The 26,873-nt window shown below is 49.8% G+C and overlaps 10 protein-coding genes across 10 annotated transcripts; 7 read left to right on the top strand and 3 right to left on the bottom strand.

Moving 5' to 3' along the window:
- Positions 1-20: 20 nt before the first annotated feature.
- On the top strand, positions 21-1,124 carry BU24DRAFT_433748 (uncharacterized protein; the record flags this gene model as incomplete). Its single annotated transcript, XM_033529994.1, has 1 exon — positions 21-1,124. The coding sequence occupies one exon, from the start codon at positions 21-23 to the stop codon at positions 1,122-1,124; it is 1,104 nt and encodes a 367-aa protein (XP_033382671.1).
- Positions 1,125-1,198: 74 nt separating this feature from the next.
- Positions 1,199-3,009, bottom strand: BU24DRAFT_451413 (cytochrome P450; the record flags this gene model as incomplete). Its single annotated transcript, XM_033531102.1, has 4 exons — positions 1,199-1,580; positions 1,636-1,907; positions 1,960-2,738; positions 2,796-3,009. The coding sequence occupies 4 exons, from the start codon at positions 3,007-3,009 to the stop codon at positions 1,199-1,201; spliced, it is 1,647 nt and encodes a 548-aa protein (XP_033382670.1).
- A 1,859-nt stretch (positions 3,010-4,868) lies between these two features.
- Positions 4,869-7,225, top strand: BU24DRAFT_371065 (glutaminyl-tRNA synthetase). The gene is made up of 3 exons (XM_033524453.1): positions 4,869-5,579; positions 5,630-6,059; positions 6,112-7,225. Exons 1-3 carry the CDS (start codon positions 5,018-5,020, stop codon positions 7,079-7,081), a joined length of 1,962 nt encoding a protein of 653 aa, XP_033382669.1. The 5' UTR covers positions 4,869-5,017; the 3' UTR covers positions 7,082-7,225.
- A 1,082-nt stretch (positions 7,226-8,307) lies between these two features.
- On the top strand, positions 8,308-10,447 carry BU24DRAFT_463127 (uncharacterized protein; the record flags this gene model as incomplete). Its single annotated transcript, XM_033532085.1, has 4 exons — positions 8,308-9,049; positions 9,123-9,388; positions 9,443-9,564; positions 9,616-10,447. 4 exons carry the CDS (start codon positions 8,308-8,310, stop codon positions 10,445-10,447), a joined length of 1,962 nt encoding a protein of 653 aa, XP_033382668.1.
- Positions 10,448-11,008: 561 nt separating this feature from the next.
- BU24DRAFT_441856 (cation-transporting ATPase 4) lies at positions 11,009-15,204 on the top strand. The gene is made up of 2 exons (XM_033530480.1): positions 11,009-14,320; positions 14,373-15,204. The coding sequence occupies exons 1-2, from the start codon at positions 11,066-11,068 to the stop codon at positions 14,988-14,990; spliced, it is 3,873 nt and encodes a 1,290-aa protein (XP_033382667.1). The 5' UTR covers positions 11,009-11,065; the 3' UTR covers positions 14,991-15,204.
- Positions 15,205-16,349: 1,145 nt separating this feature from the next.
- Positions 16,350-18,505, top strand: BU24DRAFT_410081 (uncharacterized protein; the record flags this gene model as incomplete). Its single annotated transcript, XM_033525963.1, has 5 exons — positions 16,350-16,719; positions 16,772-17,080; positions 17,131-17,702; positions 17,757-17,843; positions 17,897-18,505. The coding sequence occupies 5 exons, from the start codon at positions 16,350-16,352 to the stop codon at positions 18,503-18,505; spliced, it is 1,947 nt and encodes a 648-aa protein (XP_033382666.1).
- A 373-nt stretch (positions 18,506-18,878) lies between these two features.
- On the bottom strand, positions 18,879-19,598 carry BU24DRAFT_423313 (uncharacterized protein). The gene has a single exon (XM_033528214.1). It carries the CDS (start codon positions 19,537-19,539, stop codon positions 18,886-18,888), a length of 654 nt encoding a protein of 217 aa, XP_033382665.1. The 5' UTR covers positions 19,540-19,598; the 3' UTR covers positions 18,879-18,885.
- A 702-nt stretch (positions 19,599-20,300) lies between these two features.
- BU24DRAFT_451409 (uncharacterized protein) lies at positions 20,301-21,450 on the top strand. Its single transcript, XM_033531101.1, has one exon. The coding sequence runs from the start codon at positions 20,354-20,356 to the stop codon at positions 21,293-21,295; it is 942 nt and encodes a 313-aa protein (XP_033382664.1). The 5' UTR covers positions 20,301-20,353; the 3' UTR covers positions 21,296-21,450.
- A 407-nt stretch (positions 21,451-21,857) lies between these two features.
- Positions 21,858-23,651, bottom strand: BU24DRAFT_481773 (glycoside hydrolase family 35 protein; the record flags this gene model as incomplete). Its single annotated transcript, XM_033533199.1, has 2 exons — positions 21,858-23,254; positions 23,315-23,651. 2 exons carry the CDS (start codon positions 23,649-23,651, stop codon positions 21,858-21,860), a joined length of 1,734 nt encoding a protein of 577 aa, XP_033382663.1.
- A 1,024-nt stretch (positions 23,652-24,675) lies between these two features.
- Positions 24,676-26,538, top strand: BU24DRAFT_481770 (saponin hydrolase precursor; the record flags this gene model as incomplete). The annotated part of the gene is made up of 1 exon (XM_033533198.1): positions 24,676-26,538. One exon carries the CDS (start codon positions 24,676-24,678, stop codon positions 26,536-26,538), a length of 1,863 nt encoding a protein of 620 aa, XP_033382662.1.
- Between the last annotated feature and the right edge of the window lie 335 nt (positions 26,539-26,873).

The raw sequence follows: 26,873 nt of genomic DNA, 5'->3' as shown, positions 1-26,873 counted from the left end.
AAGAGGAACATGACTTACGAATGAGCCATGATCCTGTTCAGCTCCCGACAGAAGTTGAAAGTATATCTGAGAAGCGGAAACGCTGGGTGAAGTTACTACATAACCTAGAATACGCGCAGCTCATCGATGAAGTACTATCAGTGGAGTTAGCGAAGTACAGAAACAGTGCCGTAGTTTCTTCTACGAAGTCTCCAGAGACATATCGGGAATGCGCCTTGATTCTATCGTCGGCATCGCCACTATTTGAGGCAGCTGTCGAAGGCGTCTTACCGCTCCGGTTTCTGTTAGATAGCAAGCTGCAGGCCCAGCATGTGACTCTGCTGGAGAGAGCGAGGTCCCAGCCGAGTATATATGTTCACATTCTCGCTGACAAGCACGGCACTGCGCCAAGTGCCAGACAGTACATGGCAGTGGCAGACATTGCATCGAGATACGTTGGCGAAGCCAATGCCGAAAACAACAAAATAGCTGGGTTGATAGATTCAACCACACCAGCCCCTATCTCAAGCAATCTGATGAGCCTAGGACAGAGAAAGTATCTTGTCACCCCTTCATCTTCACGTTCGAAAGCCCGCATAGCCAGAATAAATCTCTTCTCCAACAGCATCCGCCGACGCTTCCTCTCAACCCCCCTACCAGATCGTGACCTCCCGCTGTGGCCTCCTCCCAGCGAAGTAGGATACTCCATCAACTCCCCATCTCGGCTATCCCAACATCGTCGCCACCAATCCTCAAACTACATCATGAATCTCACAGAAGACATATGCACCCACTTACACCTCACCCAACACGAACTATTCCGCACGCAGCACTTCATCTTGCATTCGTTCATCATATATCTCATCTTCCGCCCTCAGCAGGTTCACATTGCAGAGATTTTTACATCCGGGCTTCTTCAAGTTTGGATCGAGAATGGTGGGGGGTTCAATTACTACCCGGCTGGTAGGAGCAATTCATCGGGGGACAGGGTGACGGCGGAGGAGTGGCGGAATCATGATGCATGGGTAAGGGAGAATAGTGACTTGGATGGTAGATGGGAGATGCTGAGGAAGAGAGTTGAGAGGGATGTTATTGCGGTTGGGCGTGAACTGGCGGATATTTGGAGGGAGGTCATGAAAGATTGAAAAGATTCCGAATATAATAGCATTGAATCCAATTTGCAATTCACGACCCAGATTTCTTACTTAATTTATACCGCTTACCATTTGATGTCCAACAATTCTTTCGAATCGCTCTCTTCCCACGGATACTTCTTTAGGGACTTTTCGATCAATGCTCGATGCAATTCGCTTCTAGGCTTTATGCTTGTTCGATAGGGAACAGGATGGCTGATGGCCCCAGACTCGAATGCAACCTTTGGGAGTGCTCCATCAGGCTTGATATCAAACACTGCTAGAGACTGTGCGATGGTGATGAACAGCGCATTATCTGCCACATATCGTCCCGGACAAATCCTTCTACCGAACCCAAACACATAGTTTCGTGGATCTGGTTCAGGGACATGCCCATCGGTCTTGAGAAAACGATCCGGATTGAATGACATTGGGTCAGGATATACAGAAGGATCGTGCGTGAACCACCTTTGTTCTTGTTAGCCATGTGTGTACACAACAGAAGTGATGCGTGTGCGTTCACCAAATATTTGGGAGAAAGACCGCTCCTTTCGGTATTCGGTACCCTTTATATATGTCCTCGGTTGTGCTAGCATGTGGCAGAGCCATGGGCACAATGGAATGCCATCGGTGCGTTTCAAGCATCAAGGCATAGATATACGGAAGACTGTTCTTGTCGGCTGCAACGGGCAGCCGATCTTGCCCAATGACACGGTCGATCTCTTCCTGGGCTTTCCTCTGCACCTCGGGATACAGAGTCATAGCCAGGAAAAACGTCATCAACGATGACACCGTCTGCACCGCATTGTCAGTACTTGCAGGTGCAATGTCAACGCACCTGACCTACCGTATCGGCACCAGCACCGAACATCGACACGGCCGCCCACTTATGGGCATAATCCATCTCTGGATCGGTTCCAAAGTCCTGATTAGCCTGGGACAAGAAAGAGGTTTTCGCTCGCTTCTTACGCATCTGCTGTTTGACGAATGCGTATGGCTGTGCGACGCACTGATCCACCACGGCGCGCATTTCGCGACCTATCTTGCGGTACTCTGTGCCAGGGAATCCTTCCGGGAGGTATTTCACTACATTATACCAAGTCAATATCCGGTTTGTGGGAAATACGGGATAGGACGATGAAAAGCTTACAGAATGGTAAAGGTCGATCGCCCATTTCCCTGGGACACTCGACTCCACGAATATGTTCATGGCTCTACCGACGAGATCAATGAAGGGGTCATGTCCGTGACTCTCCGCCGAGTAGCCATATATGATCTTCAAAATGACGGTGCCGGCCTCCCGACGAATGTGAGCGGAAAGGTCCTCCGGATTAGCGAGAACATTCAACAGAAAGTGCGCAGCCTCTGTTTCCTGCACTCGGTCAAACATAGCAATTGAGATGTTAGAGCCTACGACTTTAGTGATATTCTTTCGGTGAAGTTTCAAGTAGCTGTTATATTGGCTCAGCGCAGTGGAAGAATTCCAACCGACGATGTCACCGCTGAATGTCTGGTGGGGACGGGACGAGTTGATGTTGGATCGGTCACGGAGTAGTTCGAAGGCGATGCTTGCATCGTTAATGATGATCATAGTCTGGCCTAATACTGTGACAGAACTAATCGGACCTGTGGGCTCCTCTTAGCGATCTCCTGTCACTTGGGATTGGGTTGATTGAACTCTACCGTAATTGTCCTTGTGCTTAAGCCAGTGCTGCCACTCCAATTCGTCCTTCTTGGGCATATCATTCACGTTCCCAAGAATGGGTATGCCCCGTGGACCAGGAGGCAGAGGGAGTAAAGCATTCCGCCGCCGATATTTACGAAGTGCTACCACCAGTCCAATGCTGGTACAAAAGACAACAAAAGTACCGACAGCAAATAGGGCTGCATTACCCATACTGAAAGCCTCAAGGATGATTTCAAGCACTGTAGTGAGTTTCGGTCCAGATTTCACGCGGATACTACTTGCGAGGCTGTAAACGAAGGGACCATGTCTAGTTATATCGTTCAGTGTTATCTACTATTGAGAGAAGGACGATCGGGCGGGGTTATGTTTCGAGCCATGCGTCCGAAGAGATAACAAATGCTGTATATGCAATGCGCTTCCTTCTACATTACAGCAAGACATGGTGATGGTACTATCAAGGCTCTGTATGGTGTCGGATAGCTGCAGCGCAACGGCAATCCTGGAATTGATATGTTCTGATTGGCAAGGCTGAAATTTTTCAATGGCCGATCGGACTGCCATGACAGGGCTGTTCACTGGGCATGCAGACGTTTGTGCGACAGGTGAACCCATTTGGGAATTTACCTATCTTGAATTCAAGCCTCGCGTTGAATGCAATAAAAAATTGGAAGTACCCACCACTCTACTGATCCACAGACTTGTAATACTACTTCAGCATTGCGATTCTCACTTTCAATCATGATTCTACACTTTTAGGAAAGTAGGAAAATATAAGGCTGCTCACAATAACTGCAGGGCGCCGCTGCCTTATATTTACCCGCTGCCTAGCTGCCGCAGTACGGATCCGCTCCTATGCAGCATGCATCATGCCATGTGCGCAGAGCAATATACGAATCCACTGTCCCGGGCTCATTTGACTAACAGCACCATCGTGCAAAGCGGTGCTGAACGGTATGCGATATTATCCGTAACCGTGCAAATGGAAGTGATAGGGCCAAATACAGAATGTAGTTGACTAGCATGATTCCGTGGGGTGCTTGCTGTCTATAAATTGTGAATGATGTATGGGAAAGGAGGTTGCAGTTGCAGGATGATGTATTTATCGCCACTGTACTAGTGAGGACCATGTCCAATCTAGGAATCGGGGACTTTTCGCCGAGAATGCGTCGTACACGATTAGTTCACTGGGATGATACATTGTGTGCACACTAATGAGCCTAACTTTCTATCAATCAATTAGATCTTTCCGTTAAGTATGATCACTGGGAGGAAATACTGACAACGTCAAGCCTCGGAGAGAACGGATAGAGATGAATTAATATGTAAAATACTGGGTAGCTCACATGGGTGCCCTCAACGAACCTCTGACCACGCACGATTTCGGTAACCATGTCTGTCAAGGTCGTTCCAAGAGTCTTCGTGTGTCATGGAAAATTTCCTTGATGTTGTACGTAGACTATACCTCCGATTTACAGACGGAAACAGTGGTATAGATTTGTTACCAGTCAAAGACCCAAGTTACGCAATGTTGTGTAAATACCTACCTAGGTACATACCTGGTGGCCAAAGGCAGGGATGAGCTAACCGTATCAGGTAACACGAGTGAATTCACTGCGATTGATAGATCTCAAAGTCGGCCAATATGAGATTAGATACTTAGCAAAAAGTAATCAGTAATTGCCAGTCACTGTATTCTCAAGTTGATAGAAAATAATCTTGCTCAACAACCTATACAGTTTGTGAGACGTGTTGCGTTCACCGTCCGGAAACGTACCGGCTTGAAAACCCAAGTTTGCCGTTACAGCATGAAAGGTGAGTTGAAGATACCATTCAAGATACCTACAATAGTCAATGATAAATGAAACATGATACGAAAGAAGATTTTGATGTGAATCATCAAATGTAATGGAAGATGCCAGGGGACTATCAATCATGGTCACGTGGCAATCCTTTGTATATGGTGGAGGGGTAAAATGTCGGAAGTTGGAAATGCCGACAATAGAGGACCGTGCGTTCGAGATACATCCCAGTCGTTAATTTAGTGAGTCAAGCTAAAGATAAATCCACATCTTTGCCCCTCCAGCGTAAACTCCACTACAATAGACGGACAGAACAGTCGCACAAACACCCAATCGTGGGCCTAGAGACCATACACGCCTAGTTTACATCTGAAATTGAATTCCCAACACACGCCGAGACTCTTCGATCCCAACCAAGCATGGCCGACGCTCCTACTGATAAGCCTACAGCTGTGGCAGACGCTGCCCCTGCTGCGGAAGACAAAGGCCCCTCAAAACGTGCGCTCGAGAAGGCTGCAAAGAAGGCAGCTGCGAAAGCGAAGAAAGCAGAACACGCCCTTCGTCCGAAGGAACCAAAGGAGCCCAAGGCCCAGGCTAAGTCGAGCAATGCCGAACCCGCGAAACCTGTAAGCATCTTCACAGAAGGATGGCTCCGACGAATCTACGACGAGAAGCCCGTGCAGCCCGTACGGTCTCGATTCCCGCCTGAGCCCAACGGCTATCTTCATATCGGTCACTGCAAAGCGATCGCTGTCAATTTTGGCTTTGCGAAACACCACAAGGGTGTCTGTTTCTTGCGTTACGACGACACCAACCCCGAAAAGGAGGAGGAGAAGTACTTCACGAGCATTCTAGATATCATCAAGTGGTTAGGTTTCGAGCCTCATCAGGTCACATACAGCAGTGACAACTTTGAGCGCCTGTATGAGTTGGCAGAGGAATTGATAAGAAAGGATAAGGCCTACGTCTGCCACTGCTCCCGTGAGTCTGTCCCATGGAACTCAAGATGAGTCCGCTAATGATTTGATTAGGAGAGGAAGTCAACCGCCAGCGAGGCGGACCCGATAATCGTGGCGCTCGCTACGCCTGCGAGCACCGCACGCGACCTGTCGAAGAGTCGTTGGCCGAGTTCCGAGCTATGCGCGATGGAAAATACAAACCCGGAGAGGCATATTTGCGCATGAAGCAAAGCTTGACGGACCCCAATGAAGGAAATCCTCAGATGTGGGATTTACCCGCCTATCGAGTGGTCGAGAAGAACCATCACCACCGAACCGGGGACAGATGGAAGATATACCCTACGTATGACTTCACTCACTGCTTGTGCGATGCCTTTGAGGAAATCTCGCACTCTCTATGCACAACGGAGTTCCAGCAGTCAAGGATCTCATACGACTGGTTGCTAGAGCAGCTTGGTATGAAGGTCCCTAAATCGGAGGAGAAAGGGCCCATGCAGAGAGAGTGAGTTCAAAATAACACGAAACAATGATTCTGGTACTAAATTTTTGTGTAGATACGGTCGCCTCAATGTTGGCGGTACTATCCTATCTAAGCGTCGGATTCTCATGCTGGTTGAAGGTGCTAAGGTCGAGAAGAAGAACCCCGACGGAACTGTAGAGGAGAAGATCATTCCACCAGCTGTCCGAGGATGGGATGATCCACGACTGTACACCTTGGTTGCTCTTCGCCGTCGAGGTATCCCTGCTAAAGCACTACTCAATTTCGTAGAGGAGTTGGGTGTTACTGATGCCCTTACCGAGATCCAGCCTTTCCGACTCGAATCCTCCATCCGAAAGTTCCTTGAGCGCACCGTCCCCCGGCAGATGCTTGTCCTAGATCCTGTTAAGGTTGTCATCGAGGATTTCGCAGCGGAAGACGATGTCGAGATCACTGTGCCCTACGATCCCAAGGGTGCAATTCCTGGAGAGCGTAAAGTGAAGCTTGGTAAGGAGGTCTACATCGATCGATCGGACTTCCGAGAGGTAGATGATCCCGAATACCGCAGGCTCGCCCCCAATAAGGTTGTCGGTCTCTACAACGTACCTTTCCCAATCCGCGCTACGACGTTCTCCAAAGATGAGAGTGGCAAGGTCACTGAGATCCGAGCTACCAAAGCAGCTTGGACGACTGAGAAGACAAAGACTCACATCCAGTGGGTAGATGCCGCAACCGCCGTTCCAGTTACCGCGCGCCAGTACAACTCCTTATTCAAGTCCGAGTCTCCCAATACCCTGGACTGGAAGACCGGTGGCTACGCCGATGACCTCAACCCCGAGTCTGAAGTCATTCATAAGGATGCCGTGATTGAACGAGGTATCAAAGACCTGATCAAGGAGCACTCACTCGACATTAGTAGCTCTTCAGATAACCTCATCCGTTTCCAGGCTCTTCGCACTGCTTACTTCTGTGTTGATACCGATTCTACCGAGGACAATATTGTACTCAACCAGATTGTTAGTTTGAGGGAGGACAAGGCCAAATGATTGACGTTGACCGTGCATTCATTTCCAGTAAGTCATGTAAGTTGGTCGGCAGCCTGACCAATAGTGTAACGACACATCATATGGAGGGGGAAAGGACTCTCACGCATAGATATCCCAAACAATGTTAATTTACTATTCTCGTTGTTCATGTACCTTCAACGCTACACAGCATGGCAATCGTCACCTGATTTCGCCCTCCCTTGTTATGTGATGGGGAGATGTTAATTGCTATGACATGCACTTGCTACGTTTCCATTCAGGACCACTCATTTATCATTATCCTTTGATGGAATCATGCTGATAACAATATCCCCCAGACGCCTAGAAAGTCGAGTGACGGAGACGGGAAAGCTTGTTCCAAGGACGATGCATTAAACCGTACCACGCGTGCATTTAGCCGCCGACATGGCAACCCATAAGTTCGCGCGATTCACTGCATGCATCTTGACCCTCGAAACACTTTTCGTCCTTTTCCGATCTCCCTTTCGCATTTTCATGTTTTCGCGCCATTCTAGATCCGATCGACGATCCGCGTTCCCTTCCATTGAGAGCCTAGCCCTGTCCGGGGATGCGGCAACATCCTAGCTGTGCGCCTGCGGTTGTTGCACCTATGGCATGCAGGAGGTCGTAAATGGCGGGCGCGGTTTGCACTAAACATGTGTTTTGAACAAATAGGCATGGGGAAACCTTGCCAGTCACATTGGGTTGCTTTGCGTCAAGGATTCCGCAACCGGGAGCAGACAAAGATGAAGGGGAAGAGGAAGGAGGGGAAAGTGGTTTGGTGGGGGGTGAACCCGGGAACAACACCATGCACTATCAACTCGAGGTTGTAACATGGCCCCATCTTCACCTCCATGGACTCACCAGAACATGTTCCGATGTTCAAGAGGCGACAGGTCATATCTACGCAAGCGCCGTGTCGCTCCACACACGGATGGTTCGTGTACCAGACGCAGCACCGACGCGCTGGTTCCTCTTTCAGTAGGACACGCATTTGAGGAATGCTTTCCAGGCTTGGCCCCAATTAGACCCGCATTCTTCAGCTTTCCAGACATTGCCATCCCGCGGCTCATAGCCGCCAGGTCGTTCAGTTAAACACAGCGCTTGCCCCCAAAGGTGTGATACAATCGGTGTGATAAGTCTGGTGAAGCACTCTTTCACTTGAAGGCATTGCCAAAGTTTCTCCATCGCGTAAAGTTTGTGGCTGCGGCACAGGCACAAGAGTTATGGCTATTCTGGAGTCTACCTCGGGTGGCATTGTCCACTGCCTGCCGCCATCGTCAAAATCCTGCGGTACCGATGAGGCGAAGGCGGCGTTGACCTCATCGGCATTATTGAATCCAGTATCCCCATGTCTGGGATATACCAAAGCATCAACTCACTCCACCATGCCATTACCCAATATGACCCGCAATTTTAAGTTCTTCGTGAAGACGAATGGGGACCGTCAAATCGAGCGCGCAGATAGGCTGGAGATCCGACGGACCGTCATGACAACAGCCAAGGATCGCAAACTGGAGGGCGGCAAGGAAAGCCAACGCAGCGCAGAAGCGATACTAAAGTCAAGGCAGTCCGATCTGAAGCAGCGCTTCAGGGTGGAAAAGCCCGGCGAGCCACCGAAGACAAAAGCCGATCGAAAACCGAAGAAGTCGCAGTTGAAGCAGAACCAGGAGATCAAATCAGAATCAGAGGATGGCCTGGAAGAGTTGTGCAATTTCGGGCCGACCACTACTTATGCGGAGCGATCTGACCAGTCCTGTACCTCTACAACTGCATCAACAAGGAAGCCTTCGACGAGCCAATCGTACAGCAGCAGCCGTCCAAGCTCACCTGAGGAATTGAGCCAGCATTTGATCAGGACGCTTTGGTCTATCTTGCAGTTCAACCCGAATCTGAACTACTGGTTCGATCCGTTCGATGTCCTACCCATACCCGGAACTGCGCAGCTAGACAGATTGCTCAAACTTTGTAAGTTTTCTTCCTTTTAAGCACGTGGTTCGTGTGACTTGGTCAGGCGAATAGCTTGGCTAACATAGTTAAGACAAATCGGGTACTTCGATTAACTCAATAGCAGCAGACGCACGCCAAACTTGGCGGATTGTTCTACACGATATAGGTCTCTTGCATGCTACCTTGGCAACATGGGCATTGTATGGTAGGATGGTGCGTGGGATGACCGATCTCACGGTCGATCAGTACAAGCACAAGGTTGAAGCGATCAAGCATCTGAAGGGAGAGGTTGCAAAAAATGGGTTCAGTCAATCAGATGAATGCGTTGCACTTGTTCTTATACTTGTACACCTTGAGGTATCACTACTCTCCTAAATGTGCCTATACTGTTACTAACTGATGTGCAAAAAGCAACTACACGGAGACTATGAGGAGGCAAGTGTCCATATGAATGCGTTGAAAGACATAACCAAAGCTCGCGGCGGCATTGATTCTTTCCGGACTAATGATGGGCTCATACGGGGTATTGTATGGTAAGCATAGTTTCACCATGTACGTTGTGCAAGTGTTCTAAATATCCGTAGGGCCGACCTGCATGAAGCGGCCGTTGCTCGTGCAAAACCAACGTTCCCAAGGATCATGCTAGATCCCGATATGCAAGAGCTTCCTTTTCCTGCAAGGACTTATTTCTCCGCAGGACCTCAGGCTCTCTTTCTACTTCCAGAAGGATGGGTATGGGTACTCATTTTAGGTCGACTCAAGTCTCTCTGTTCATGTTTTCCTGCGCCTGTGGCCAATCAGTCCGGTCGCATAAGCATGAGCAACTTCCTCTATCATACTGTCTACTCGATCGCCCAGGTACGCCCCGGTTCAGCCGAACAAACCGACAATGAAAGCAATCATCAACCTCTGGACGGCGGAGTGGATATAATACAGAGAGAACCAGATGCTTCCGACCACGCCTCAATACGTGACGCTCTTATTGCAACGACGCAGATACTTGTATGTATCGGCCTCCGCGACATACCCATCAAAGCAACTCTCATCGGCATTCACTTCGGGAGACTACGAGCGGCCTTGGACAGACCAGGTATCTCATGCATTGAGACGTGGATGGCCTCGCAACTCTTGCCACTGCTTTTATGGGTACTAGTAGTCGCGTGTGTAGTACTGTCCGGCGATGAACGAGAATGGTGGATGGACAACCTCGTTTCCGTCGCCGAGGAGCTTGGTGTTAGGGATCAATTGGACCTTCAGTGGCGTATGGAAAACATTGCTTGGCCCAAGCGATTCTTCGGTGGTAAGATCGAAGGGTTGTGGCGGGACATGGACGTATGCATGGCACCCAATATAAATATCCTATCTATCGAGGAGCCATACAATTGGAGCAATGGGGTGTGTCAAGGAGCCTTCTAATGTTGATGGTGCATGTGTGGAGGGGAACGTCACCAATTTCAAGATCCCGGACGACGACCTTGAGAGGGAGCGGGGGTGACAAGAAAGGTTCAGGCCCAGGACCAATTTGACCACTGGGGAGATTGCTGGCCCCAGTGTGCTACAAATTATAACACCACATGATTGTCGGTCTTTTGCTTCAACGGTTTGTCCTTCAATATCTGCATTATCTTGGGATTTGTCTTTCAGTTGGAACAATGTACAATTATAATTTAGGTATGTATTAGGCCGAGAAGAATCTTGGAGAAAAATACCAAAAAACAGAGACGAACACTTATTCGTGCTACCTTACCCCAGACACCATGACGGTGGTTCCGCGTGAAAGATGGTGCAAGTGAGGATACATAAGGATGAAGGATGATCCCATCTAGAAATAAGGTTTGGACTAATAGCCGCAAGAAACGCGAATGATGAATTGACTAGTTAGGAAAGTAGAACCTTCTAGCGTCACTGCCAAGACTGGACTCGGCGAAACCCTTCACCGAGGCGAGCGATGCGGCGACTTCACGATGCATCGTCGACATTTATTTCGTCACGACGAACGAGCCCATTTCCCCTCAACCCCCAACCCACCCCGAAATGCCGCTCGTCGACAACCCCCAAATACAGGCCGCGAGCCTTCATAACCCGCTGCCTCTGCAGCTGCACGCCTACGTCGCCCCATTCCTTCTGATTTGGCCCATATTCCTATCCATCTTCCTATCCCCCGTTCGCTACGAGAAGCACATTCAGTCTTCGGAATGGACATTCGTTTGGGTCGGAAGCATTGTCACAATCCAAGCTCTGATTTGGCTTACCACGTTCTGGAACGTTAACCTCCGAAGTGCGTTCACCACCACCTCCGCCCGCGACGTGCGGACCGCGAAGCTCATCAAGGTTATCCCCATTGCAAACGCCGGTTCTGCCGAGATCTGTACTCTCCAGCGAGACAACATCGGCGGAAAGCCCAGCATCTCGTTCTTATTTCAAAAGCGCCGCTTCCTCTATGATTTCGAGAACGGCAGCTTTGCCCCGCTTTCCTACCCCCTCGATTCCGAACCGAAGCCGCAGCTCAAGACTTTCCAACAGTCGAAGGGTCTGACGTCCCCCACCGATATCGAGCGAATCCAGCAGCACTATGGCGATAACAGTTTCGATATTCCCGTCCCGACTTTCACAGAACTGTTCAAGGAGCATGCCGTTGCGCCGTTCTTCGTCTTCCAGGTCTTCTGTGTTGGTCTGTGGATGTTGGACGATTACTGGTACTACTCTTTGTTCACACTGTTCATGTTGGTTGCTTTCGAGAGCACTGTCGTCTGGCAGAGGCAGCGTACTTTGAACGAGTTCCGCGGAATGAGCATCAAGCCTTACGATCTACTGGTATACAGGAAGAATAAGTGGGAGGAGGTTCAAAGCGACAAACTCCTCCCCGGAGATATTGTCAGCGTGGGCAGGACAAAGGAAGATTCTGGTGTTGCTTGCGATATGGTCCTTCTCGAGGGCTCGGCCATTGTCAACGAAGCTATGCTTTCCGGAGAGAGTACACCTGTCCTGAAGGAATCGATCCAGCTCCGTCCCGGAGATGCCTTGATCGAGCCGGAAGGTCTTGACAAGAACGCTTTTCTATACGGAGGAACCAAGATTCTTCAGGTATCGCACGGTCTTTCTGCAGAGGATGATATTGGTACTGTTTCCAAGCTCTCATCTGGCGTCCCACCGCCGCCAGACAAGGGTGCTGTCGCTATTGTTGTCAAGACTGGGTTCGAGACTTCCCAGGGCTCTCTTGTGCGAACCATGATCTACTCTACCGAACGTGTATCGGCCAACAACGTCGAGGCTCTGCTCTTCATTCTCTTCTTGTGCGTGTTCGCTATCGCAGCGTCCTGGTATGTTTGGCAAGAGGGTGTAAGGAGGGACAGGAAGCGATCCAAGCTCATGTTGGACTGTGTCTTGATCATCACTAGTGTTGTCCCTCCAGAGTTGCCCATGGAGTTGAGTTTGGCCGTCAATACCTCTCTCGCCGCCCTCAGCAAATATGCCATCTTCTGTACCGAACCCTTCCGGATTCCCTTCGCTGGTCGTGTTGACGTCGCTTGTTTCGATAAGACCGGTACCCTGACTGGCGAAGACTTGGTCGTTGATGGAATCGCTGGACTCACTCTCGGACAACCTGATGTCAAGGCTGGACCAGATGGCGCACATGTCGGCCTCCAGGCTGTCGATACTACTGGTACTGAGACTACTCTTGTCCTCGCTACTGCTCACGCACTTGTCAAGCTTGATGAAGGAGAAATCGTTGGTGAACCTATGGAGAAGGCTACGCTCCAGTCTCTTGGATGGACCCTTGGTGCCCATGATACTCTTACCACCAAGAAGGGCGCTCCCAGCTCCGCCGCCGAGCTCGTACAGATCCGTCGTCGCTTCCAGTTCTCTTCTGCTCTCAAGCGCCAGAGCTCTGTTGCCACCGTCCTCGTCAACGACAAGAAGAATAAGCGCAAGATCCGACGCACCTTCGTTGGTGTCAAGGGAGCCCCCGAGACCATTCGAAAGATGTTGGTAGATTCCCCGCAAGGCTACGAAGAGACATACAAGCACTTTACTCGCAACGGTGGTCGTGTCCTTGCCCTTGCATACAAGTATCTATCCGAGGACAACGAAATTGGCATGAGCCGCATCAACGATTTGAAGCGTGAGAATGTCGAATCCAACCTCCACTTCGCCGGTTTCTTGGTTCTTCAATGTCCCCTCAAAGATGATGCCCTTCAGTCCGTCCGCATGCTCAACGAGTCCAGCCATCGTGTTGTTATGATCACTGGTGACAACCCTCTCACTGCTGTGCACGTCGCACGCCAGGTTGAAATTGTGGATCGCGAATGTCTTATCCTTGACGCACCTGAAAATGATGACTCTGGCGAGAAGCTCGTCTGGCGCAGCGTTGACGACAAGATCAGCATTCCAGTTGACCCCACAAAGGCACTAGACGCGGAAATCTTGAAGACCAAGGATATTTGTGTAACCGGATACGCGCTCGCCAAATTCAAGGGCGAACAAGCGTGGAAGCAGCTCCTGCGCTACTCTTGGGTCTATGCTCGCGTCTCGCCGAAACAAAAGGAAGACATCTTGCTTGGTTTGAAGGATGCCGGCTACACCACCCTCATGTGTGGTGACGGTACTAACGATGTGGGAGCTCTAAAACAAGCTCACATTGGTGTTGCTCTCCTCAACGGTTCTCGAGACGATCTCGATAAGATCGCCGAGCATTTCCGCAACACTAAGATGAAGGAGGTTTACGAGAAACAATGCCAGTTGATGCAGCGATTCAACCAACCCGCGCCACCGATTCCTGCCATGATCGCTCATCTTTATCCTCCTGGCCCAACCAACCCCCATTACGAGAAGGCCATGACAGCGTACGCAGAGAGGAAGGGCATTGCACCTCCCGTGCCCAATGGCACGGATGCTTCGAACGGTGCTGTCGCTAAGGCTCAGCCGGCTCAAACTCCCGCCCAACAGAAGGCTGCTGGTCTCGCAGACTCTTTCACCTCCAAGATGATGGAATCTGAGCTCGCCGAATTGGACAGTGAACCCCCGACCATCAAGCTTGGTGATGCTTCCGTCGCCGCTCCATTCACGTCCAAGCTAGCTAATGTCATCGCTATCCCCAACATCATCCGTCAAGGTCGATGCACCCTGGTTGCCACTATTCAGATGTACAAGATTCTTGCCCTCAACTGCTTGATCTCCGCCTACAGTTTGAGTGTCTTGTATCTTGATGGTATCAAGTTTGGTGATGGACAGGTTACTATTTCTGGTATGATGATGAGTGTTTGTTTCTTGTCGATCTCTCGCGCAAAGGTAAGCTATAACTACTTTCTTGTGTAAACGCTGTATTCTAACATTTCTCTAGTCGGTCGAAGGGCTTTCCAAGGAGCGACCCCAGCACAACATCTTCAACGTCTACATCATCGGATCCGTCTTGGGCCAGTTCGCCATCCACATTGTCACTCTCATCTACGTCTCGCAGTGGGTCCAGCGCATTGACCCCATCGACCCCAACGTCGATCTTGAGAGCGACTTCGAACCTTCCCTTCTCAATTCTGCCATCTACCTCCTTCAGCTCATCCAGCAAATCTCCACCTTCGCCATCAACTACCAAGGACGTCCCTTCCGTGAGGGCATCAGCGAGAACAAGGGAATGTACTGGGGTCTTCTCGGCGTCTCTGGCGTTGCCTTCTCTTGCGCCACCGAGTTCATCCCCGAGCTCAACGAGAAGCTCCGCCTCGTCCCCTTCACCAGCGACTTCAAGTTCATGCTCACCAGCATGATGATCCTCGACTACGTCGGCTGCTACGTCATCGAAAAGGGCCTCAAGTGGGGTTTCAGCGACTACCGACCCAAAGACATCGCCATCCGTCGCCCCGACCAGCTCAAGCGCGAGGAGCAGAGGAAGGTCGAGGAGGAGCGGGAGGCCCAGAGGAAGAAGAACGAGGAACAAGAGAAGAAGTTCCAGGCTCTCAAGGCGTAGATAATTAGCTTCGGCACTTCTTTTGTGTATAGAGAACTCTCCCTTTCTCATTCGCTCGCCCTTTGTTTAAGAAAAACATTTTTTGTTTGTATCACGGTGGTTGCATTGTTGGGATTAGGGTCGACGGTGGAGTGTACGAGTAGAGTTGTGGGTTAGGGAGCGAGTGAAGCTCACACGCATATACATTCAATTAATAGACTGACTGGCATTTCACTCAATCTCGTATTCCCATTGATGTCCGCTTGTTGTGATGTTGTTTGCATGTCCACTTGTCTTATGCTATCGAGACATCTACTGGCCCTCTCTGAGCACTTCGTACTTATAGATGCTGCAAAGCTACGAACGAGGACATCCGCACAGCACAGCTAATGCCTCCTTCCTTCCCATCCACACAGGGAAAGAGAGGGTATCTATCCAGTATCGGCTCCCCTCCTCCTTAGATGGACCGTTCAAAGCAGTGCGAGACACTACGCGTGGATAGGCGAACCTCCGTTCTCGAGCACGCGTTCCCTCTCAACTACGACAGTGCCTATCATCAACTCAGTCGCGTGGGTTCCGGTCGATACAGTCTCTTAATATGGTTCTCTAGTACAAAGGGCAATCTCTAGAGAAGAACACGACAGCAACAAGTGACGGATGATCCACGAAGGAGCGTGGTGGTCGCCGTTTCGACGCGTGACGTGTATGTGGTATATGGGCGTCGGTGTCACGGTGGTACATTTGTTTGTAAGATTGGGATTTTTTCGATTGTGTTGGGATTGATTGGGAACGTACTTGATAGAATCAAACGCTTGGTAGAAGTTTGGTGTTCGATAGAACGAGGAGGATGGGGGATTGGTGGGGGTGAAAGGTTTGGCGGTCGTTTCTCAGCTGATTTGTATATGATGAGTTGGACTGACATCATATCGACAAGAGCAGTGCTGGGATAGTACGGTGGAATCCCTTTACCATCCCACTGAGATCATAGATTGATTCGAGCAAGCCAATCAGCAAAACACGTTCACTGTAGTCGCGGCCGTCCTTTCAAGCAGCGCGCGGCAGCTCTCTCTCCTCCCCGCCGGCCAATGAAAATGCTCGCCATCTTCCAGCGACCTGTCTACGCGTGACTTGCGTTTAGCAACCGCCGTCTCGCTTGTGGACTTCACGCTGCTTCCGTGCCCTATGTAAACACACCCTGGTCGTAACAGTTGCTTGCACCGCACGCTCACACCCAAAACACAACCTACCTACCTATCGACAACCTTTTTGCATACAAGCAAATCTTTTTGGAGCCGCTCGGAAGATTCTCTGGGTGTCTCAACAAATACACACCAGATATCAAGCATTATTGCTGGGGTTGGTTATTGGTGTTCATCGACCATGAACTATCCATCGCCACCACCCAGCCAATCACACGCCGAGATCTTCCTCACGCCTTACACGTCCATCCAGATGGGCGCGGTAACCCCCATGCACAATGACGAACCCAACGTTGAATTTCCAGCCGGATGGAATGAAGAACGTGGTTTTGTCTCGCCTTATCATAGAAACCCCTTCCTATCTACTCCTGTCCCTGATGGTGTTCAACATAGCTTGAATGTCAACAACGGTGACATCTTGCGATGGGACGCTTTTCCCCATGGAGTCGCAGCGGCAGAGGACTTCAGTTCCTCGTGGACTCAAGGTGGTGTTGACGGGGATCCGTTGATGAATGATATGTGGGGGCACAACAACAATACATTCTTCCCTGGTATGGTTCACTGCTTCTGTATCCATGTTGGTCGAAACTAACAGTGACATAGATGTCGACACACAAGGCGAGTTCACACAAGGCGAGTTCACGCAAAGCCATGTCAATGTCGGAACTCACATGAGCCCATCTCGTCCTGAACGGTTGTCGACAGTGTTCACGCAAGGCGACGCCGTTGCGTATGGACCTAGCGATGCGGTTGTAACCAGTAACGATAATGATGGCATTGAACATCTAGTTGAGGATGGCGTCGATGATCAAGGATCGTTGAAGTTTATCCAATGCCCTCAGCCCGCAAGGCCCAGGCGCGCGGCTGTGTCTAGGGGACAGAAGCCGACGGGGGTAATTAAGCTCAAGAAGAGTGAGGCATCGTACCTCACTCGAAGTTGTTATTGCTAACGAGTGACATAGATTCACGGCCCAGGCCCATGTATCGACCTATCGAGATGAAGGTTCGTTCTGCTGTTAGGAAGGATCCGTTGATCCAATGCACGACGCAGTTCGTCCACTATGAACCGCAAACGTCAAGTACTACAACGGACAGCTCCGATGAAGAATCCGATGAAGAATCCGTCTTCGATCCCTACGACCAGGTGACCTCCCATGAGGACAAGTTAGAAGCCGGCAAGCAACGCCTAGAAAACGACCGCATCCGCTTCTTCAACAACGGCTACGTCGAGCGAATCCCAGGCACAGTCGATGGCCATATCACCGCAACAGACTTGAATCGCTTCGATGAAGGCCTAGGACCCGAACGTAAATTCCGCCATAACGAAGATAAATTCCCAAGCGAACAACAATCTGGATCAACCAAGTGGCGATGGCCGGAACTCCGCATCAAGAACTATATGGAAAACAAGTGGAGGGTAGACGACTACGCGTTTGAAGGACCGCCTCACGCAGGTCGAAACCACTGGGCGCCTGCGACCACGGACTTGTCGGTTCTGGGTGACATTGACATTTCGGCGTGGGAGATTGTTGCCGTGAGTTGATTTTTTTGCCCTAAAGACTCCATGACTGATGCTAATGAATTCTAGTTCCTTCCGGCGACGATTTCACAGTACAATGTGAGCCATCGTCTAGCGGCAAACGGATGGATGCCAGCGAAGATCGCAGATGCCATTGTGAGTTTTAACTTGCGAACTTCACTTTCGCGTTATTCTAACACCCATCGTAGAATTACGTCCACCAACTCCCGTTGGAGTCACACATCAAGGGCGATACCGTAAAACACAAGGTTCTGGCTTCAGATAAGCGTCGCTATGGCCAATCCTGGGTGAAATGCTGCAAGGCAAACGGCTTCGCACAAGACCGCCCACGAGTCACGGATGGCACCGCCCGTTATCTCAGCGCAGCAGGCGGGGCTTTCGAGTGCTACGACCGGTGGCGCCCACGAGCGAACCCGTATCTCTTGAATCTCGCGGGGAACGCAACACAAGTGAAGTTCCCGGAGCGAGAACATCGTGGTGTTCTGACTGCGGCGGTCGAGTTCGCTATCAAGCATGATCTGAAAGATTGTCGACTGAGTGATGTCCCTGCACTCGTCGCTGAATACAATCTAGGTCAGATGAGCCATTGGCGTAAGGCATGGATGCCGACCCCAACCGCGGATATGAATGCGCTTGATGAGTTCAAAGTGATGATGGAGCCGATCCGGAAGGAGCTTGGAAGGTCAAGGCGAAAGGAGAATAAGATTAGTCGTACGACCAGGAAAAGGAAAAGGAGTGGTGATGATGAGGATGAGGATGAGGATCAGGGACGAAGGAAGAAGGTGTCGCGTGTTTAACTTAAAGAACGTATTCACCATGTATGATAGGGCACTATCAGTGATGGGAAACGTCTCGTGGGTGTGTGGTCTGGAACCATTATTGAGCCGTGCGTTCTGAAAGTCACGTCGGGAGATACTCAATTGAAGTCCAATTGACATACTTGAGACAATAGACTGTGAGAATAATGAAATTAGAGATAGATGATGCTAGCTGATCTAGTAGTTACGATTGTTGTCTACTATATTATGGAAAACAAGACCTTACAAGTCATGGACAAACGAGTAACACTTCTTAGAAATCATCATGCACAATTAGTATGCATAACCAATACTAAAAATACGTATATACTATCTAAAGACGTTACGATATTCTAATAAAAATATTTCTTTATCCACATCTACAGCGATGCCTTAGCTTTCGCCGAAATCCACAACGCCTTCGCATCAGCCTTAACCTTCCCATCCTCGCCCACCAGCTCCCCCTTCACAAACCACTTCCTCCCCTCCCGTCTCTCCACCCAAATCTTAATAGCATAAACCGCTGGCACATCTACCGGCGCTCTGTACGACACACTCAGATTCGCCGTAAAAAGCAGCGTTTCCCTCCCCTCGACCGTCTGCCTAAACCTCTCCAAGCAAGCCCCCATACTCTCATCGAACAGCGCCCCCAAAACCCCACCATGCGCCGTATCTTCAAACCCACTCAAGTCACTTCCAAGTTGAACAAGGTACACGAAATCCGCCTCTTCAGTTGCAGACTCGCCATTCTTCCCGTCGGCGAAGTCCGCAATGCGGGTTTCGAAGTTGTCGCCTTTGAGGACAAGGGATAACCCGTGAGAGACGGTGGAGGGGGTGTTGATGACTTTGCTGAAGAATTTATCTTCGGATGTTGACTTTGGGATCCGGGAGAAGAAGGGGATGGGGCGGTATGGTGAGGAGGGTTTTAGGTAGGGTTGCAGCCAGGGTATGGTGGTGAAGAAGGCTAGGTCCTTTGCTGGGGGTTGGGATTCGTTGACGAATTCTAGGTAGCGGGCCCATGTCGGTTCTGACATGATTGGGGTATTGTTTAGTTCTTTTTTTTGGTTTGAATGATATTGGAGATAGCGAAAAGGTCGAAGGTGTTTCTCAATGTACTGTAATTGCGTGAGGCTGAGGATGTTCCAAATTGCCGAGGTCCAGATCCAACACCAGCCACTTAAATTCAGGCACAAGAGGAAGCCATTATTGAAGACAACAATCATACTGCATTTTACACATTTCGAAGGGAGAAGTAGAAGTTACATCTTGAGGTAGAGAAGGAACTTCAATAATCACGATACACGGTCGATTTGTTTCATTTTTTTCTTCATTTTCCTTCTTCTTGGAAGTGATCATACTATAAATGTTACACGTCAATGCGATCTTCTAGTATATGTAAGCCTTCGTAGACCCCGATAGTAAACTTTTCCTTCGTCCCAAGTTTGCTCCCACTTCTACTACCAATGTTGATGCACCTTCGCCGCTTGGAGTAGGTTTCTAAGAGGTTGAGGACCCACGTGAGAGCCTAATAATGGCCATATCTGTCTGTCCAGGGACCATGTACACCCAGTATAGAAGTATCGTCCTATCCCAATGCTCCAACAAAAATACCCAAACATTCGTTCATCGATACAGAAGACTATTTTCATACGATACTCCGATCGCAAAAGAAATAATTGCGTCGTATGCTAAGATCTCAATCTCGCCGAACGCCACACGCTAAGTCAAGATGACGTACATGTCTAGAAACATAGTGCCAAACCTGGCACATTTCATCAGCATCAATATTCAACCTTAATAGCAACAGTAATGTAGACAAACAATCCAAAGACTCCCCGAACATTCTAAATGGCAGACAATAAACGAAACCAAAAACGCTCCCACCCAGAAGAGAATGAGAAAAAAGAGAACACCATTTCCGACCAGCAAGTCCGGCAAGAATCCTCAAAAGCCGCCTCCCAATCCCTCACCGCGCAGAAAAAGGCCACAGAACTCAAAAATGCCGCCGCAGGAGCCGGCGATGCGGATGAGCGCCAGAAACTCATGGAGCGCGCCATCGACCAGCAAATCGAGGCCGAGTCCCTCGGCAAGACGGCGAAGTACATGCGGTCGGGCACCTTCCAGGGCATGGCCGTCGGCACTGGGTTAGGAGTCGCACCGGGGGCGTCCCTGGGCGCGTTGACGGGTACGTTGGTCGGGGGAGTCACGTCGACGATTACGGGGGGCATCGGCGGGGGGATTGGAGCGGCGGCGGGGGCGCTGCATGGGCCGTTTTGGAATCTGGGGGAAGTGGCAGGTAAGGGTATTCAGAAGGTTACGGGCAATCTTCCCGGATGGGAGGCTACGGAGGAGCAGAAGAAGACTCTGGAGAAGATGATTGGGCAGATCAGTGAGGAGGATATGCCTAGTCAAGAGGAGTTGACGGGTATGTCGAAGGATGGGAAGGACGGCTCATGGTCATCTTGGGCTTCGAATGCCTTACCTAGCATGCAGTCGAAGAATGACTGCAAGGATGTCAAAGACGTGGAAGGGAAAGTAGCGACCGCTGGGAAGAAAAGCAGCAGTGGCAAATCCCAAGGACCTAGCACGGCGGCGGACGACAAGGAGAACCGTCGCAGACCCCGGAAACTAAACACGAACCAAGATGAAAAGAGTACAAAGCGCTTGTCATCGGATGGCGGAGAAAGAAAGAAACCACTCAAGTTGGAGACGCGGTCTACGAATGCAAAGGCTCCATCTGGGACTGCGAGTACGAGGAAATCGCCGCGGAAGCTGGAGAAGCGAACTTAGCCATCGACTAATCTGTGGAGACATTATTGTTCCTAATTTTTGATTGGCTTACATCCAATGATGATGCATATGTAGCAGTGATTAGGTCTGGTGATTTCAAGTTTGCACTTCGTTATGAGCTGTCGATATCAACATCAGTACCATTGCAACTGAACTAGCCACTAAATAGCATGTAGAACTACCAGATAGTGATTATTTCCACAAGCAAACCGTACCTGCAAGAAATCCCCGTCTTATGGACACCAATTCACTACGATCTCTTGTGAGGAGTGGGCGAATGGTCGCCGGTAAGTGTAGTCTCGACCATTCTGACCTTCTCACGTAACCTCTAACTCTACAAGTACTTGTACTGTCTAACAGGCGCACATGGTCGCTTTTAGCCGGTGCGGATGCAAACCAGCGTTTTGTGTCGTATCGCGTAGAGAATACGATACACGACTAGCCTGGTCAAGGTTGAGTGTGACTGGTACGGCAGTGCATGGCAGATGTTCAGGATGTAACCATTGAGAGGCCATCTAATCGTAAATTTTAACAAGACCAATTCTTCTGTCCATCCTCGCACCTACCTACTACCTAGATTTTCTTCTGTAAGAGTGTAGACTACGACTTCAGCAATCATGGTTCTAGCAGGTATCGAAATGGGGATCCATCCTCCGAGATCAGGGTTCTTGTTTGGCATGTTAACCCACTTTCCGCTTCTCGTCTCATCGCCATTAAATCTCCTCTCCGTCCGTAGAGTGCCCATCTCATCGACAACGCTTTTTTCGTCAAACCTCAAGATTCCGGTGAAAATAGACGAAGGAACACGCGACTTGAACTCAATGTTGTATCCCGCCCCGATCAGGAGGAATCGGTCTTGGTCCAATGCAATAACGATGCCGCAACCAGGGCCCTTTTGACCAAACACGGACGCCCTACTTATACGAAGTTCGTATGAGCCCAGCGTCCTGATCAGTGGTGGTGTAGGATCAGTCCCATTAGCATCGATCTCGTCGAAAAAGAAGCCAGTAATCGAGTCGGGCTCTAGGCGGGCCTTCATAATGTGACTGGACACAGAATTCAGTAATTCATAGTGAGCACGGAGGCCAGCTGTTTCGACATCGAGTGTATCGATGCCGAACGGACTGGCTCCAATGGCACCGAAGCGGCCAAGTGCCTCCCATATTCTCCTGGCATCGTATTCATCTCTGTGTTGCTCTGGTATGAAGAGAGCCTGGCCACCATGGCAGTAAACTGAACATATCCCGGAGTAGTCTGGTATATAGATATCAGGCGATATAAAGTCCAAGGTTGGCGCAAATGCGTGCCATATGTCCAAAACTCTGCTGACCGCACCTCCAGACGGATACTCCCCAGGCTTTCCACCGCCACTGACAATGCCGTCGTTAGAAGACGTACTCCCCGGCTTTGGGAGCCACACGTTGGTGAATAGTGGGATATCATAGGCCTGTCTGCCTGCAGCGGTAACCTTCTCCACGTACAAAGTGTAGTGGTATGCCATGAAGATCTCATCTGTGTAGATGCTCTCGCCAAAAGTGTCTTTCCATGCTCTAGTATCGCTGATATCGTGTATGAAATTGTCGGTGCTTCGCTCAAATTTTGAAAGCTTGCTTTTCAACTCCGGGCGGAGCGACGGCCAAGCGTTGCGGAGAAACTCCAGTAGAGCCTTGGGTACCGGTGATCCAAAAACATGTTCTGCTTTCTGACTGCGATCGCGAGAGTCGCCGAGGAGGCCGACCTCGTTCTCAACCTGGACCATGATCACTGTCCTTTCAATATCGGTCGTCTTCAGATGTTGCATTAGCCTTGCGAAAGCTTTTGCATCAGCTTGTACGCACTCGTCGTGCAATATCGAGATAACGCTGGAAATTTCCAAATCGCCTTCAGAATTGCGTGTCTCCATTCTAGGAAAACGCTGAGGATTGGTCTTGACCCACGAGGGTGTGTAACTCGACATTCCTGTCAAAATGATCAGTATTGATTCTCGGAAACCATTTTTTGTAAGAAGCAGATGGGTACCATTTTTGAAAGATCCGAACCAAATGAGCACAATGCGGAAACCATGCGCTCTTGCGCTAGCAAGCACGGCGTCAAGCTCAGTGAAGTCGAATCGACCTTCTTCAGGCTCTACATCTTCCCAAGAGACGGGGCCCAGCACAGTGTTCACACCTAACTTGGCGATATTCTCCCATACTGTATCCATGTAGCGAGCAGAGCTCATCGAGGAATTCTGCAATTCCCCACCTAGGATCAAGTATGGTCTGCCATCCACGAGTAGTTCCCATCTACTCCCATGCTTGATCAAGCGCGGATGCTCTATGAAGAGTTTATCCCCTCCATTATTCGATTCGGCCATTATGATCGAAAACGTTCAAAGGAGGAATTCGAATGAGAGGGTGAACACGGTAGCGAAGAAATGGGTTGAGGAATGATCGAAGTGAATGGACAAGGAAGCACTGGAATTTGAGACGCAGCGATATGATTACTCCTGCTAAAGGCCGTGTACGCGTTATGTAGGCAGATGATATTGTAACCCACAAAAAGCTGACCCACTAAGCCGTCGAGTACTTTTCAGTGTGCAGCTGGTGTATCCGGCATATTGATACCATGCCGAGCAGAGGCTACGACAAGGGCATGCCATGCAAACAGAACAGAGAGCAACGCAAGCACCACTCGGTGCACTATCATCTAATTAGCCTGATATTCGGCGATTTTGGGGACAATGGCTCCACGGAGGTTGAACTGAATCCTCCACAATCCGTGCGATCAATGATCTCTAGCATGTGAGATGTGGAGACATTAAGCAACTTCGGGAACATGGCCATCACTGTGACCAAAGCTGGCGCATACGCCGAGTGGGCTTACAGTGCTATTGAATCCACCGTAAATGTGATCCAATACCGAGATGCGTGAACCTTTTCTGTATAAGCGGGCAAAGTACAATACTGCCAATAGTCTTTGCTCCGTGGGAACAGTTTTCGAACCACCCCTTAGTGCAATTAGTAGGCGCATGATGCGAACCTGCTGGTCAAAATCTGTCGTCGCTTGATCCCGTCCGTGTAGTGTGCATGGCATGCCGCTAGAGATGCATGATGCACCAGGGATGAAATTCGTGGGGAACACGGGGAGAGGTAAACATTGGGAGGAGAGGCTGGCACAGTGTCCCAATACAGCATACAAGATCAATCATAACATTCACGGATTCGTGGAACATTTCCTCGAAGTAGAGTTTTGGGATTTAAATTCGCGGTCAATGAATTGATGAATAGACTCAGCCGGGGCATGACAATTCTGGAATTTGAATGTATAAATAGTACGGTGATAAACGTGTAATTCACCATCACAATCGACTTGTCAATACTGCAAATCCAATGCTCGCAATGTTGTTTCACACTATCACGGTCGCTTGCTATCTTGCTGCTGGCACTCGTGCCTCTAGCATCTTGGTTAGAGAGGAATCGAAGATTCCTTCACCCCCAGCTCCAGAACCTATTGAGGTGACCGAGATACCCCTGCCACCTGCCATCCCAGAGGGAGCGGCTTGCACGGTAGAGGTAAACCCAAGAGGCACCGGCTGTATCACTACAACATTGAACAAGATGCAAGCTGGGACGTTCACCAGAGACCAAAACCATATTATCGCTTCTGTACTTTTTGTGGGCGCGCCCGACACAATCTACGATGGCACGCAGATCATCATCATCAACGCACAAAATACTACGTTTTCAAACGGAGACCCCTGGAGATGCATCACCTGTGGGGTTCCGCCAGAGAACTCCATTGGACGCATTGATGCTATGCTCTATCCTCGAGCCTTTAACGATGGAAAACGGATTCTGGCTGGCCCCAACATCATCGAAACTGGTGGCTATGACATTACTGACGATCGTGTCTCTCCAGAGAAAACTTTCATCTACCCCATTCGGTGGAATGTTGCTGCTGACGGTTCCGGACCAGGTGGTGCTATACGTGAGCTTCGTCTTCACCCTGACGACACTCACTTGGCCTGGAGCTCGTTTGTTGCGGGCGGCGAGTTCTCCTACTATGGTCGTTTGAAATTTACCAAAAACCCAACTGCTGGTACCCCCCTTGCGCCGCGCTACGACTTAGAGAAAGTGAGCCTTCTCCACAACGACAAGTTTGGTAGATTCATCGACGTCAAGGGTGATGAGTTGATCATAGACCGCAATGCAATTATAATCGGCGAGCTTCGAGGATTCAGTGGAACTGGTCACGAAATTACTTACTTAGGTTACCCATGGGAATCATGCAACCTTGATGTCTTCGCAGTCTCCCTCCAAACTGGCAAGATTCGGCGCCTGACATCTCACCCGGAATACGTAGACCCTGTCGACATCTCTGCAGATGATAAATGGACCGTCATCCAAGACACCAGGGGTACCGACCGTCAGATGTGGTTATCAGGCATGCGCGGGATTCCTCCTATCATCGATTTAGTTGTCAGCGCTGCTGCCTCATCAACTAGAAATAACGGCGAGCGTCGCTTCTTCCAACCTTATCTTCTCGATAGATACGGGGACCGTGGAAATTACTTTGGCCAGCGAGTTAACGCAGCTGGGGACGGATCCAATGGTGCTGTCAACGATCCGAATTGGAATGGGAAGGCTGATCCGCATTTCTCTCTGGATGGCACACGTATTGTTTACCATCAAGATTTGCTGACTGCTCCCGCCTGTGGTGGAGAAAACCCTCTTCCTTGTCCTGTATTGAACGCCCAAGGTGGTCGAAGGAGCCGCATCATGCTTGCCTGGCTGGTTAGTCGCTCGCCTCAACGAATTCCCAAGTTTGAAGCTGGCCCAGACTGGATCTCTTGGGCAACTCCTTACGTCGCTGGAAGTCCACCCCCATCACGTTATGCTGTGAAAGGCGGCACCTACAAGCACCATGGCAACGTCTCTGGTACTGCTGACGTGGTTATCACAACGGATAAAACTGGTGCAGAACAGGGTGTAACAGTAGTGTACAAGAACTACTCCGATGGTCGTGATTATATCCTGAACGGATATGAAAACGCCACGATAACTCGACCAACGGAATGGGATGTTGTTAATGATTGGTACTCCCGGATAGTGCAGACTGGAGTTGTCAAAGGCGTTAAAGAAACAAGCAAAGATGGTTTTCACCTTTCCATCAACGTTCTGGAGAATATCTTCAACGCGAATGGAACGCTTACCACGACTTTAAATGGAAAGGTCTACAAACAGCCTCAGAACAAGACTTAGTCCCCGTTCCATAACAAGTTTGATTACTTCCGTAGTATGTTATGTGATCATATTAGTCTTGGTACAGCTTTGCACATGTTCAACAATACAAATTTTGCTAACTTGCCAGTCACCCAAGCCAACATGTATGTTTGTTGATATACTGTCTTCGCAAACGCTGAGACATACTTGCTCATTAGACTGATTTGCGCTCAATATTCCTTAGTCGAAGTTGTAGAGCCTCAGCTTTCTTACACGCCACCATCGCTATTCGAACAAGCCCAAGAACAGCACTTGATATCGTTTGTTCAATGTTCTGCAAGCTCTCCTACCTATGCGATGCGACAGTATGTTTG

This window comes from Aaosphaeria arxii (genome assembly GCF_010015735.1).
Source record: "Aaosphaeria arxii CBS 175.79 unplaced genomic scaffold BU24scaffold_5, whole genome shotgun sequence".
NCBI classification, from domain to species: Eukaryota; Fungi; Ascomycota; class Dothideomycetes; order Pleosporales; genus Aaosphaeria; species Aaosphaeria arxii.
The sequence above is the reverse complement of the archived record's forward strand: the minus strand, read 5'-3'. Positions and strand labels throughout refer to the sequence as shown.

Coding starts and splice junctions, on each gene's coding strand:
- BU24DRAFT_451409 (XM_033531101.1), top strand. CDS start 20,354: ATGGCAGACAATAAACGAAACCAAAAACGCTCCCACCCAGAAGAGAAT.
- BU24DRAFT_371065 (XM_033524453.1), top strand. CDS start 5,018: ATGGCCGACGCTCCTACTGATAAGCCTACAGCTGTGGCAGACGCTGCC. Junction 5,580..5,629: donor CTACGTCTGCCACTGCTCCC/GTGAGTCTGTCC, acceptor TGATTTGATTAG/GAGAGGAAGTCAACCGCCAG. Junction 6,060..6,111: donor AAAGGGCCCATGCAGAGAGA/GTGAGTTCAAAA, acceptor ATTTTTGTGTAG/ATACGGTCGCCTCAATGTTG.
- BU24DRAFT_423313 (XM_033528214.1), bottom strand. CDS start 19,539: ATGTCAGAACCGACATGGGCCCGCTACCTAGAATTCGTCAACGAATCC.
- BU24DRAFT_441856 (XM_033530480.1), top strand. CDS start 11,066: ATGCCGCTCGTCGACAACCCCCAAATACAGGCCGCGAGCCTTCATAAC. Junction 14,321..14,372: donor TGTCGATCTCTCGCGCAAAG/GTAAGCTATAAC, acceptor ACATTTCTCTAG/TCGGTCGAAGGGCTTTCCAA.